The sequence below is a fragment of the Fistularia commersonii genome, chromosome 31 (assembly GCF_037954325.1).
Source record: "Fistularia commersonii isolate RoL2024-O1a breed Wild chromosome 31, RoL_Fcom_v1.0, whole genome shotgun sequence".
Lineage (NCBI taxonomy): Eukaryota > Metazoa > Chordata > Actinopteri > Syngnathiformes > Fistulariidae > Fistularia > Fistularia commersonii.
In genome coordinates this window covers 10,270,951-10,285,456 of record NC_141314.1, presented here as the reverse complement: position 1 = coordinate 10,285,456, position 14,506 = coordinate 10,270,951, and the positions used below count along the sequence as shown (strand labels likewise).

Below are 14,506 nucleotides of genomic sequence, written 5' to 3'. Positions count from 1 at the left end.
TGAGAACCTCTACCATTCCTTCCTGTTTTGTGATTTTACATCAAAAAATAGAGGTCATTTCTTTTGTAAATAAACGCGACAGTGCAGGGATTGGTGTTTACAAGGTTTCTTTCGGGTCCACTGGGTTCCTCCCACAGGCCCGACGGCAGCTGCAATCGGCTCCCTTGCACATACGTGACGCAAAGAAGCCGCAAATCTAGTCTTACCTCAACTTATTTAAACGAGGGGGTTATTTTTTTCCATTCTAAATCATAACATTGCTCCGCGTGGAGAGCGTTGCCTGTTGTAGCGCTATGCTATTAGCATAGCGGTATGTCATCTGCATAGGAGTTCGACCTTGTCTCTACCTGAGTTGCTCTCAAGAAACGCCGCATCGTCAGCATTTCTAAAGGCTTTTAAAAATTTACACTGTTTGCATATTTAATGTTTTTTTTTTTTTTTTTGAATACTAACTGAAGAACATAAAGTTGTTTCTAGCCGCTTCCCTTTGATCACCGCTTCCTCCGGAAAAGATCAGCATCAGAAAAGTACCGGCGCTTCATTAGAGCAGAGGCCCTGACAAGGCCCTCGGAGACAGAAGTGGATGATGATGAAGATTATGAGATGCAGATGATGACAAAGAAGAGGGATGATGATGCAAATTGTGAGGGGGAGGAGGAAGAAAATCAAGAGGGGGACGAGATAGAAGGTCAGGCTGATAAAGAACGAGTCAAAGGAAGAACCGTAAGCAATGTGACAGAAGCCAGACGGAGCAGGAAAAGAGAGATTCAGCCCACAGCTCCCTGCTGTCTCTTCCAGTTGACTCCACACACACACACACACACACACACACACACACACACAGCCTGGTTACTCCGCTGCATGGGTTTGACCACTGGGCATCGGTTCTACTCGCTCCGCCTGCAGGACATGGCTGAGCGCTAATAAGCCGGCGAGAAGCAGATACTCGACAACAGGCAGACGTTTCCCTCGAGGAAGGTGGAGAAAGATCAGTCCCTTCTTTTATTCATCCGTTGATTCGTTGGTGGAGCTCCTCCCAGGTGTCTTTGGACGAGAGGAACCGTGAGGAAGCCCACAGGGAGAACATGGAGACTCCACCCTGTGGGAATCCAACAAGGGACCTTCTTGCTTGGAGGTAGAAGTCCTCCTCGCCTCACCTCCAGGCGAAGAAAGACTCAAACCAATTCTTCTTCTTCACCTTTCCCCTTCAAGGGTTGCCACAGCCAATCCACCTTCTCCATCTAAGCCTATTCTCTGTGTCCTCCTCCTCTCTTACGACGTCCATCAATCTCCTCTTTGGTTTTCCTGTAGACCTGCAATTCCAGTATCCGTCTACCAGTATATTCCTCTGTCCATGACCCAACCATCTCAGTCTGGCTTCTCTGACCTTCTCTCCAAAACATCTACTATGTGCCGGCCCTCTGATGGACTCATTCCTGATCCTATCCAACCTGATCACTCCCAAAGAGAACCTCAACATCTTCATCTCTGCGACCTCCAGCCTCCTGGTCATGGCTGGTTTCTTCTTCTTCTTCTTCTTCTTCTTCTTCTTCTTCTTCTTCTTCTTCTTCTTCTTCTTCTTCTTCTTCTTCTTCTTCTTCTTCTTCTTCTTCTTCTTCTTCTTCTTCTTCTTCTTCTTCTTCTTCTTCTTCTTCTTCTTCTTCTTCTTCTTCTTCTTCTTCTTCTTCTTCTTCTTCTTCTTCTTCTTCTTCTTCTTCTTCTTCTTCTTCTTCTTCTTCTTCTTCTTCTTCTTCTTCTTCTTCTTCTTCTTCTTCTTCTTCTTCTTCTTCTTCTTCTTCTTCTTCTTCTTCTTCTTCTTCTTCTTCTTCTGGGGTCGCCACAGCGAGTCAACTTTCTCCATCTAACCCTATTCTCTGTATCCTCCTCTCTCACACCAACTACCTTCATATCCTCTCTCACTACGTCCATAAATCTTCTCTTTGGTCTTCTGGACTGTTGACCCCACATACCTGAAATCCTCCAACTTCTTGATCTCCACTCCCTGTAGCCTCACCGTTCCACCCGGGTTCCTCTCCTTCACAAACACATATTCCGTCTTGCTGTGACGAACCTTCATGCTCTCCTTTGCAGAGCATACCTCCACATGTCAAGATGTTCCTCCACCTATTCCCTGCTCTCACTACAGATCACAATGTCATCTGCAAACATCATGGTCCATGGAGATTCCTGTCTCACTTCGACTGTCAGCCTGTCCATCACTGCTGCAAACAAGAAGAGGCTCAGAGCTGATCCCCGATGAAGCCCCTCCTCCACTTTGAACTTCTCTGTGACACCTACAGCACACTATCTCACCACAAGCATACATGTCTTGCGCCAAAGATTCAAACCAATAACATCAAAATGGCATTTCACTGAAGATGTGAGCAGTAAAAAAAAACTGCATTTTCAGAATGAATAAAAAGGGAAAGAAGAGCGGCAATCACCGGGAAACCGTGAGCGATGATGAAGCTGCTTCTGGTTAGTTCATGAGAAACACACCACGAGCACCGACAGAGGTCAGAGGAGAGGTGGCCTACTTTTCCTTCATCTCACAGCACGAAACAGGCGGCCGCTCCCTTTGAGGAACACGTCTGGAAAATGAAAAACAGGAGGGCGTTCCAGGTCTCAAATCACACGTGCACGTCGATATCCAAGCCAATGGAAGCTGGGCTGAGGAGACGTCGAGAAGGTGGAGGAAAAGTGTCAGATGTGATAAAAAGAGTGTCATCCAGAGTGAAAGCAAAGGTGGCGGTGGAGAGCAGTCTTGTTGTCTGGTCGGGAGGAGAAGACAGGAGGCAAACATGAAGATATGGAGGTTCCTCATTGGGAGTGAGGAGGATGGAAAGGATCAGGAATGAATCCATCAGAGGGTCGGCACATGGTAGATGTTCTGGAGATACATTCTCCAACTAGACTTCTTCACCTGAAGACGTTTCACCCCTCATCCCGGCGGCTTCTCCAGTTCTTCAGGTGAGGAAATTCAAGCCCAGTTGATTTTGACAAGAATCCACCATGACCTGGATGACTGAGAACAGACATTCTGGAGATAAAGTCACTCTGAGATGGTTGGGACATGGACAGAGAAGGGCTGGTGGAGATCTGGGAGGATCATGAACGGAGGGGAAGCGGTGTAAGAGATGTAAGCAGATGATTGGTTCTGGTGACCCCTGAAGGCAGCAGCCCCAAAGAGAAGAAGAAGATCTGAGTGACTTTCGCTTGAAATATAAATACATCACAATATGGTGGTCAGAGTGGGAACAAGGTGACCTCTCGTTTTGGAGAAATCAGAAGATGCATATTTTCATTATTTAGATGTTTCCCCATAAGCAGATCCATCTTCGTGGATTCATTTGGGTTTTGTATGTTTTGCTGATTCAGATTCCCCCCTCACTGATGTTTCTCCATCACGTGGCAACACACCAGAATCCACCCAACTAAGAAGGGATGTAACCGCAACATAAACGAAGAGATTAGCAGCCGTTAACGAAATCGATTTGTGACGCCGTATTTTCCGTTCTTTTTGCGGTTTTAACGGCAGGCGGCGTCGGGAGCCTCACCTGCAGACGCTGCAGACGAAGCAGCGGGGATGGTACGTCCGGCCCAGAGCCGACACCACCTCGCCCGTGATGAAGCAGTCGCAGCGGTCGCAGCGCGTCCCGTACAGACGTTGGTAATCCGAGGTGCAGATGTACTCGCCCTTCTTCTGAAAGAATCCCGATCTTGCCAGGTCACAGTTGCACACTTTGCAGAGAAGACAGAAAGGAGAGGGGAAAACAAAACATGTAATTATCTTTTTTTAAGGGGAAATACAGTTCAGTCACAGTCATAGTCACAGATGAGGTTAGACAGGAATCTTCATGGACCATGATGTTTGCAGATGACATTGTGATCTGTAGGGAGAGCAGAGAACAAGTTGAGGAACATCTAGAGAGGGTGAGGTATGCTCTGGAAAGGAGAGGAATGAAGGTCAGTTGCAGCAAGACAGAACATGTGTGTGTGAATGAGAGGAACCCGGGTGGAATGGTGAGGCTACAGGGAGTGGAGGTCAAGAAGTTAGAGGATTTTAGGTACTTGGAGTCAACAGTCCAGAGCGTAGGAGAGAGTGGAAAAGAGGTGAAGAGACGGGTTCAAGACGGTTGGAATGGGTGGAGAAAAGTGCCAGGGGTACTATGAGATAGAAGACTGTCAGCCAGAAGGAAAGGAAAGGTGGACAAGACAGTGGTGAGATGGTCTACAAACACTGACAATGACCAAAAGACAGGAGGAAGAGTTGGTGTGGGAGAAGTGGATCCAGAGGATACAGTTAGATGGAGAAGGTTGATTGAATGTGGAGATCCCTGAAGGGAAAAGCCCAAAGTAAAAGAAAAATTTGTCACGGGGTGCAAGACATGTATGACCGAGACAAAGTGATGACTGAGATGGTTTGGACATGAACGCTCCTCTGTTCAACAATTTCCTTCGGGATAAATAAAGTTGTTCTTATACATGTACAATCCATGGTGAAGAACTGGGTAGAAGGTTGCTGAACGTAGAGCTGCCAGACAGGAGGTCCAGAGGAAGACTAAGGAGAAGATTTATGGACGTCGTGAGAGAGGATGTGAAGTTAGTTGGTGTGAGAGAGGAGGATACAGAGTATGGGGTTAGATGACGAAGGTTAATTTGCTGGAGACCCCTGAAGGGAAAAGTCCAAAGGAGAAGAAGAAGGAGTAGAAGACAGTTTAGTCACAGTAACTCATGAGACTCCCCACGTATCTGACTGAAAACACCACACCAGGTATGAATCCCCACCGAGACACGATGCGAGCATACAACATGGCGCAAGGAGTGGTCAGCACTTCCCCTCACAGCAAGAAGGTCCCCGGTTCAATTCTAAAGGTCTTCTGGTATCTCCAGTTTCCTCCAATAGTCCAAAAACATGCAACAGGTTCAACCGAGACCCAGAACTTTTCCAGATGTGTGAATCCCAGGCTCAAAACCGACGGTTATGTCGCTTTATGGCACGTAAATGAGAGGATGAATGGCGGTATGTCTACTTGTGGTCTACAAGTGGTTCTGTGATTGAGTGGCGACCGGTGAACCCCGCCTCTCGTCCAATCACAGCTGGGATTAATTTAGATAATGAACGAATGAATGACCACTGAGTCAACTTGCGGTCGACTCAGAACGATAACGCCGGATGTGTGTGTGTGTGTGTTTCGGAGTCTCCTTGTACCTGCTTGTGCTAGCATGTGTGTGTTTGTCCTCATACAAGGCCGCCGGGAAAGTTATTCAGCCGGTGAGCCAGTTTCCCCCTGATGTTAATATAATGATATAAACAGCATGGAGTGTGTTTTGCTTGGGAGCCAAAGCTGCACACCAGGCCGCGCAAACGGTAAACACATGAAATCCGTTGCCGTGCTCGTTCCGCGAGCTTCCCCCCCGACCCGGCTCGTGTCGCCAAAGAGCGACGACGCCGATGTGTCCTTTTTAATTTCTCGTGACCGATTCAACGGGGTGAATCGGTGCGAGTCGATCGCCGGTTAAACGTCCGTCCGGGACGTCGGGTCTCCGGTTTCTGCGGTTGAAAGACGGCTCCGGAGGGAACGTCTAATCCAGATCCTCACGCTCGTTTTAATTTTTATCATAATTATTACCGATACTGTGTGATTGTCCGGTAATTGAAATCAAACACGGTCGACCGAAGCCGCCGGAGAAGCAGACGAGCGGTCTGCTCAACAGCTTTAATCGAATACTCTCCATAAGTTGGAAATTGGATCTTGAAAAAAAAGAAACTAAAAATTACATCCACCGACAGTTTCCAGTGAAAACAAACCGCGGTCTATTATCACAGTATGAAATAATGGAAATAGAATTCCCAGCTGAGGGAACGCTGCCACGGAGTAAAGGCGCGCAGCTTTGCGCTGTAAACGGATAGCAGGCTCGCAGGACGCTAACCAGAGGACGCCGCTCATCAGCAGCTTCTGCATCTGCAGCGGTTTGCGCTTCTGGCTCACGACCAGAAGGTCCCCTGTTTCGAGTCTCCATGTTCCCCCCGTGTCTGCCTGGGGTTCCTCTGGGTTCTCCAGACACATGCAGTAGGTTCACCGGAGACCCTACATTGTCCAGACCTCTCCTTTTTCTTCTGCTTTGGGCTTTTCCCTTCAGGGGTCTCCACAGCGAGTCAACTTTCTCCATCTAAACCCATTCTCTGGATCCACCACTCTCACACCAACTACCTTCATATCCTCTCTCACTACGTCCATAAATCTTCTCTTTAGTTTTCCTCTAGACCTCCTGTCTGGCAGCTCTACTTTCAGCAACCTTCCAACCAGATCTTCACCATGGATTGGACATGAATAGGAATAAGAACAACTTTATTTATCCCCAAGGAAATTGTTGAACAGAGGAGCGTTCATGTCCAAACCATCTCAGACATCACTTTGTCTCGGTCATACATGTCCTGCACCCCTGTGACAAATTCTTCCTTTACTTTGGGCTTTTCCCTTCAGGGATCTCCACATTGAATCAACCTTCTCCATCTAACCATATCCTCTGGATCCGTCAACAAGTATATCCACTATCCCTCATTTGTCCACAACCCAACCATCTCAGTCTGGCTCCTCTGACCTTCTCTCTAAAACATCCAACATGTGCCATCCCTCTGACGGACTCATTCCTGATCCTCTCCATCCTGGTTGCTCCCAAAAAGAACATCACCATCTTCATCTGGACATTTGAATGAAACAGCGATTGGTTATCGCAACCCTGCTTCTCGGCCAATGACAGCCAGATAAGTCTCCAGCATCCCCACAACCAAAGCGGTGAAGAAGCTGGTCATCATCTACACTGAAGATAATAAACGGATGAATAGAATGAGTGAAGCAGCTTCTGCAGCCAAATAGAAGGTGGAAGAGAAACTTATGAAAACATGCCGTGGTTGAAAGTAAAAGAAAGCTCTGCGTTCCAAAGAAGTGCCGGCGGAGGCTGGAGCTGCTGCTACAAGCCGCCGTTAGCTCCGCGGGAGTTTCCAGTGTGTACACCGAGTTCACACACACACACACACACACACACACACACACACACACACACACTTGCACATAAACCTTCAAGGGGGCTCATTTCATCTCACGCTGTTTATGTGTGAAGCATATTGACTTAACGGCGTAATAAAAGATCAACGGGCTCGCACTTTAGAACAAAACAGTCCCCTCTCCCGAAGGAGGACTAAAATGCAATAAATCCATCGCCCAAGTGTGTGTGTGTGTGTGTGTGTGTGTGTGTGCGCAGAGCGGAGCTGCTGGAATGTGTGCGCAGACATAGATATGATGATGGATTCTTATCATTACGGCAGGTCGATCCACGGCAGCTGCCGAAGCGGGAGAAGGAAGGAGGGGACGCCGTCTGGAGGTGGAAATAGTCTTTTCATAGAAACCAGCGCCCGCGTGCCGAACCACATTTCCATAACCGCCGAACAATGGCTTGGAGAAGTTTGTCCCCCCGCTGAAATTTTCAGCCGGTCTAATTACGGGCTTCGACCAGAGAAAAAAAAAAAAAAAAAACCCAAATCACATGTTACGCGATGCCTTCAAGGAAACGGGGGTTTAATATTTCCCCGTCTTGGAGACTCATGGAACAGAAAAAAAAAAAAAAGGAGATGGCTTGATGAAAACATTGTTTTGTAACCTTCTAAAAGCAAATCGTAGTAGAATTCCCCGCCGCTCTCTCATTTCCCGCCTCTCATTAGGCTTTTTCTCGTTCGCTTTGGAACGTCTGGAAACCCGCTAGGTTAGCCCGCCGCACGTGATTAGCATATGGAGTCCCCATATGCTAATCGACCGGACGGCTCACCCAATGCCGTGGTTTCCTCCGGACCGGACGATTGGCCCGGCCTGGCGGAGGACGTCCTCCTTCCCCCGTTGCCATCGGCGACATAAACCTTCGGCGGCTACAGCTCGGCCCCGCTCGAAATGATGCTGTTAGTCGTGGCGCAAATTGGGGCCTAAAAGGAGGGGGGGGGGTTAAATCTGATGTTACTTGTGACTAAAACAAAGAAAAGACGACACGTCGTCGACTTTATTAAATGTGTTTGGGGTTTTAAGTTCCACGACAGAGTCTTAATCTCTGTATCTCAGCAGCTCACGGAAAATAAATGGCACTTTATCAAATTTTATTATTTTGCTATAACAGAGGCCCCTTATCCTCTTATCTTCAAGAAACCATGTTGATCTTTGACAAGCAAACACACACACACACACACACACACACACAGTAGAAAATATTCCTACATCTTACATATCCATCTATTTCTGTGACGCCTCCTTTTGAGTGCTTGGAATCACATAAAATCAAGCGCGTCAGGAATTCATTCATTCATTTTCTTTCTTGCCGTCGATCGCGTGGCCACACAAAGACACACACATTCACCCTGACGTTCAGACACACAACACACTCAGTTATTCACACATCACGCAGACAAACGGCCATTCACCCTCTCATGTGTTCGGACTGTCGGAGGAACCCGGAGAACCCTGAGGAACTCACGATTTATCGTGCTTTAGCGTTTTTTTTGCAGTGTTTGGAAACAGTTTTCATGATGAGATAGCCTTATTCTAGCCTAAGAAGAAAAATAAGCTAACATTAATTTTATAGAATTAATAAAATACGTGATCTCCTTCACCGGAACGCATTCTTGAAGGAGACGGCTTCTCCGACATCGAAGACGTCGATGGCTTCACAGACCGCCATTCGGATCCGTCGAGGGACGAGGACGAGAAGTCTGGCGGCGAGGAAGAGGAAGAAATAGAAGAGACCCGTCTGACGCTCGAATGACTGGCGGCCATGACAAACGCCACAAAAGCCCTGCCAAATACGCCGAAATATACAGATTGGTCGGTCCACTTTTGTTACTTGACGGACGGGGCAGGTTCAGGGTAGGTCTCTTAATAATAATAATAATAATACATGGGATTTTTATAGCGCTTTTCATGACACTCAAAGACGCTTCACAAGTCAAAAAAACAGAAGGAACAGAACATACACAGAATTATTGGGAAGAAGTCCAAATTGCAGAGTGTGGCGAGTGTTATGCTGCTGTGAGGAGGCAAGTGTTGGAGCTGGATGTCGGAGACGGATTTTTGGTGGAGGGAGAGATGGTGGAGCAAGAGGAGCAAGAAGATTTCGGCCGATGGAAATGCCGTCTTGCTAGGCGCCATCGGGATCCGGAGTTTCGAGAGGCTAGCCGGCTAGCTAGCCAGCCAGCCAGCCTGCTCAGGTCGGCAAGCTAGTTTGGTAGCTTGCTGGAGATTGTCCAGGTGAGCCTTTGTCTTTGGTTTGGTTGATTGGTTGGAGAGCGGGAAGCGGCAGCCAAACACGCCAGCGTCCTCCCGCCCGCCATCTTGCCATCTCCCCTCTTGGAGAGCTGGACTAAGTGGTGTTCTAGAAGAACCCCCCCCCCCCGGGCCTGGGTCTTCCACTGGGGTCTCCTCGTCTGGAACCCCAAATCCGAGGCCACCGGAACGGATCCCCTCGATGCCTTCCCGCAGATTTTTCCAGTTATTGGGGTTTTGTTATCGTCTCCAGGCAGCCCTGTGGGTGGAGCCCGTCCTGGGAGATGGTGTCTCCGTCTCCCCGAGACACGCCACGGCTTGGCTCCGACAAGAAAGGCTTGGACGACTAGCGCCGCATGGTTTGCACTCCCGCCCATGAAGCCGGTCTGATCCCATTCACCGGTGCCTCCCGCGTCGTAAAATCCGAATGAACGCGTCCAATTAGCTTCCGAATCCAAAAGAAAACCCGAACCACATGAGGTTACTTCTGTTTTGTTGTGACGCTTCCCTGAAAGATGGCGGGTTTAGCAGGTTAGCGTGACGCCGGCCGTCCGCAGTTGCGGCCGTCACGCCGCCGAGAGGGGGAGGGGGTCCGAGATCGGGTATTTATCTCCCGCTAACAGACACCATTAAAATTCCCCTTTCAAAGTCATCCCAGACCGGAATCCCAAAATAGTCTTGACATAACGGTCCACGCTAATCCCGCACCCCCACCGTTTTCCGCTTCCAGGACATCGTCACCATCTTCGCAGCTGGAGAATCAAGTCCCGGCTTTATCTCAAAGTGCCTTCCTTGTGATAGATGGCTTCGGCTAAAGGTCGGGAGCGGATCAGAGAGGGAAAAGCGGAAAGCCGGCTGTCTAAGACGCCTCACTTTTGTTTTGACCGAAGTTCTACGTGTTGTCCGGCTCGCCTTGATGAATGAAAATGGCGCTCGGTCACGAAGACCCTTCCTGGATCTCAAATCTGTGTGAGCGTGATTCACTCTCGGTAGCGCTTAACATTGGCATTTAAACATAAATATTCCTGGAGCGTGAGCTGAGCGAGCCTCCCCCCCTCCTTAAAACTCACCCCGGCGCCTTTGCTAAAAGAACATGAGGCCCCTCGGCTGCTCCCCGGATCTCAGCCCCCGTGACGACCGGGGAGGAGGGGAGGGGAACACTTGGAGAGTAAATAATGTGCTCTGTCAAGTTGTGCCAAATTACCGGCTGGCGGGAGAGGCGATCAGTCGGGCAAACAGAAGGAGAAGGAAGCTGAAGTGCGAAAAAACAAAGGCCAGCGGCGGTGGACGGACGCGATGTTTTATTGGCTAATAACCGTTAACTTGCCCATAACGGGTTTATTTTCAGTCTTATCCATTCTAGTCGCTTTAGCGTTGACACATAATTGGACTAATGAAGGACAGAACAGGGATGTGTTCCTGTTTCCGTGAGCATCGGCATCATTTAACACCTCGCCAGACTCGAGTCTACTCTGTCTTCTTGGTCTTAATTGGGATGGTCCCTTCAGGGGGTCGCCACTGTCAATCATCTACAGGCTCATTTATATTGACAGTAAATACCCGTACGGATGGAAGTTCGTAGACTGGAGCGGTCCCGCCGGAAGTCATGTTGGGCGGTATGCTCAAGTGCGACCGGCAGATGGAAAAGAGAGCAAGAAGAGAAGATGGTATCGGTTCATCGGAGGCCTGAAGGAGTGAAGAAGCCTCTCGGACGAGGGCTGAAACGTCTTCAAGTGAAGAAATTCCAGTCCAGTTGCCAAGACAAGACGATTTCGACAAGAATTCACCGTCACCTGGATGACTGAGAACCTCCTCAGACATTGGAGGCCCTCATCTTTCCAAGAGGTGTGAACGAGAGGGTGAATGGTTGTACGTTTCCATATATGGTCCAATGATGGCGGTCGCTCCGGAGTGAACCCCATTTCTCGCCCAATGACAGCTGAGATAACCTCCAACCGGCACTGGCCTCTAGTGGATGTACTGCACAACAGCCACGGGCGTGCACGGCAGGCATGGGAGGTATGCGGGCACATCGGTTGCAACGGACGAACCGGTTTTTTGCTACCATAGCCCGAGCGTGAATGAGCGTTTGTTTTTATGAAACTGTAAAACCGGCTTGTTTGTTCTGCGGTTCACCCTCGAATGTCAACCCTTTTCCACGGATCCAGAAGGTTACGGAGCAGGAGGGTTTCGGCAAGGATGTCGGATGTGACCAACGGGTGAAAGCGGACGAACAGGTTTAGCTAAATGCTAAACCAGAGGAAGAAAATCGCACGCCGGTGCCACGATTCCCCGAGCGCCAGGGTCTGGTAGAAACAGATGGTTGCCCAGCGGAGGCTCTTTGTAGCGGCAGCCCGGGCCTGCGGAGAACGCCGACGGCGATTAACCCTCCGCCGGGTAACGAGCGGCTCGTCTGAGCGACGGACGACTGTGAATGAAAGTGATGAAACCTGCTGCACGTCGGCCGTCGGCGGGTTCCCGCTGTTTGCGAGTGTTTTTCCGACACGGCGGGAGGGGAGGGAGGGGCTGCCGCCGCCGCCGCCGCCTGGCGATAATTCTTATGATGCAAAAATCACTCGCGACGCTAAAAGACAACCGGGTGGATGTGACGCTTTCCGGACGAGCGCAGGATTCCCCGCCGTCCGTCAGCCGATCCTGGAGAGCCGGCGGGGGTGGAGGGATGCTTTCGTCTGCCACGCTCCCATCCTTCCCCCGCCTGAATCTTTCCCTAGCAACCAGGCTTTGGCGTGGTGATTGGACCAGCGTGTCAGCGGTTGCTATAGCTACAGGAAGCTCCCTTCCCGGTTGCACTCGCCCCTCCGCGACACACACTTTCTCCTCGCTTTCTTTTTCCCTTCAAGACATCTCTTTCGCCTCTTCCGTTCCGTACGCCAGGCAGATATTTGCGACCTGACCTCTACCTGGAATCGGCCGCCATGTTTGCGTGCACTTTGCACGCCGGGCCTCCGTTTCTGCTGGAATCCGGGAGTGTCTGTTACGCTTCGGAGGGCGGGGTAAATGTGATCACTTTGTCATTAGGGCCCGACATGCACGAGTCAGCCAGGCTGCCGGTAATCCAACACCACATTATCCACACAGCGCATTGCTGCACTCTCTCTCTCTCACACACACACACACACACACACACATACACACCCTGCTTGTTTCATGTCTTCAGTTGGTGCATCCATCTGCGAGCCAGCGACTCCCCGGTTCAGTTTTTTCCATCTGTCTCTCATTGCCTCGCTGCATATTCCTCCCATCATCAGATACCTTTTAGCGGGTGAGGAAGGGGATGCGGAGGAGAAGGTTTGGACGGAGGCAGACGATTGGCTGCGGCGACCCCCCCCCCCCCCCCCCCCCCCGAGGGGGAGCGGCTCCGGGGGGGGGACAGGAAGGAGATAATGGGGTTGAAATAGGAGGTTAAATGTTCATGATTGGCGTTTTGCTCTTCCTCTGATGAATGTACGATAGCCGGGCGGATTGCGATGACGCGGGATTCGAAAAGGTAATGCGGTTCGATACGGTACCGAATAAACCGAAGGGGCGGGGGGGGTAAAACGGTCAGCCGGATGATCGAGTGCAATTCGGCAGACTGCTCTCACCGGTCTGACTGCATATAACACGATACATTTGCGATCTGCCCAGCTGGGCACAGTCAGCCCTTTTTTTTTAGTAAATGTGAGGAAAGAAAACGGGGGTTGGGGCCGTGCGGTGGAAAGAAAAACGATCGAGGCAGACGTATTATCTTCGGTCGAGGTCAATAACCCGGTGAGAGAAAGAGCCAATTTGAATGTAGAGGCGCGCCAGGTCCACCGAACTTAAGAAAAAAAAAACAAAAAAAAAAAACAGGAGGCAGCCGGGAGAGCTACGTTTACGAGACGGTTTAATACAGATTAGCCTCAAAATACCAGAACCGACGTGCAAATGTCAACCTGTCCCGCGATGAGAAATTGATTTCATGGATGGGCGGCTGTCATCAATCAGAGGATAAAAACAGAAAAAAAAAAAAAAAAAAAAAAAAAAAACGTACGGGATGCGAGAAACGATCCTATTCCGAGAAAACGCACAAAGAGCTAATGAGAAGCAGACAAAACTGGAAGGGAGATCAAAACAAACGCAGCACACTCGTATGCAAGGACGGGGTGTGGAAATGTGTGTGTTCGCGTGGGTAGGGGAGGGGAGGGGGGGGTTGCAAAACAAACAATAAAAGCTCTAAAAAACTGCTGGCTGTGCAGAGGCCGGGGCTGCCGCTCGTCCCGGCCTCACAATAGCGGCCGGCGGAGCCTCTCGGGACGGGGAGAGCTCTCTGGAACGGTAAAGGACTCGCCGATGAGGGCGTTGAACGTGGGGCGGAAAAAGGGAGAGAGAGAGAATTAAGAATCTTTTTGTTTCAGATCCGAGTGATGATGTAATGTTTAGGCGACCGAAACAATACCACCATCCCCCTCCGCTTCTCCAGCCGGCTCTCTTCCTGTGTTCACCCCCCCCTACCCTTTTTTTTTTTTTCTCTGGGGCATGCAATAGCACCCTCCAATTGGTTAATAGCGCCAGGGAGATGCTGAGAATATCCACCAACCAGGGCGCGGGTGCCCCCTTCACACCGTTACCACAGCAACCGCTCACAACCACGGCAAATTGTGCGTGTTTATAAGCGTGTGCACACCCAGGTGTGTGTGTGTGTGTGTTTGCGTGTCTCATATACGGCGCGGGTTTCCCTGTCCGTTCGGGTCGCACGTGGGAAACATGTCGCGGGAGCAACAACCCCGACGGATGGCGAGCAGGGAAGCGGACGCGACGGGCAGAGCGCCGACCTTCTGCACAGCTGGACGCAGAGGTTTTGGACGACAACTGCACACGCGTGAAATAATCCCTAGAAACCGAAGGCGGGGGTTCGATTCGCCCAGTTGTGTGAAGTCTGGGAGACAAACGAGCCGGACAGATGTGTTTGAGAACTTCCTTGAAGGAGGTCCATACTTCATTTACCTCAAACTAGCTGTTCTTACCCCCTAAAATAAGACGCTAATTCACGTTAGCACAGTGGGACAATGCTATCCAGCTATCTTCTGCCGCTTATCCTGCTCTCAGGATCGCAGGGTTCACAATGTTCCCTCATTCGGGGCCATTTTTCCACGTGGGAAACATGTCGCGGGAGCAACAACCCCGACGGATGGCGGGCAGGGAGGCGGTCGGCGGACGCG

General features: G+C 50.1%; 1 protein-coding gene across 3 annotated transcripts in view; it reads right to left on the bottom strand.

Annotated features, from left to right (window-relative positions):
* ablim3 (actin binding LIM protein family, member 3) overlaps positions 1 to 14,506 on the bottom strand; it is a 52,069-nt gene that overhangs the window by 25,098 nt on the left and 12,465 nt on the right. For all 3 annotated transcript variants that reach the window (XM_086178629.1, XM_086178627.1, XM_086178628.1), the window contains one exon: positions 3,558 to 3,741. In XM_086178629.1, coding sequence (XP_086034755.1) covers positions 3,558 to 3,741 — 184 coding nt within the window. The remainder of the gene's footprint in view (positions 1 to 3,557; positions 3,742 to 14,506) is intronic.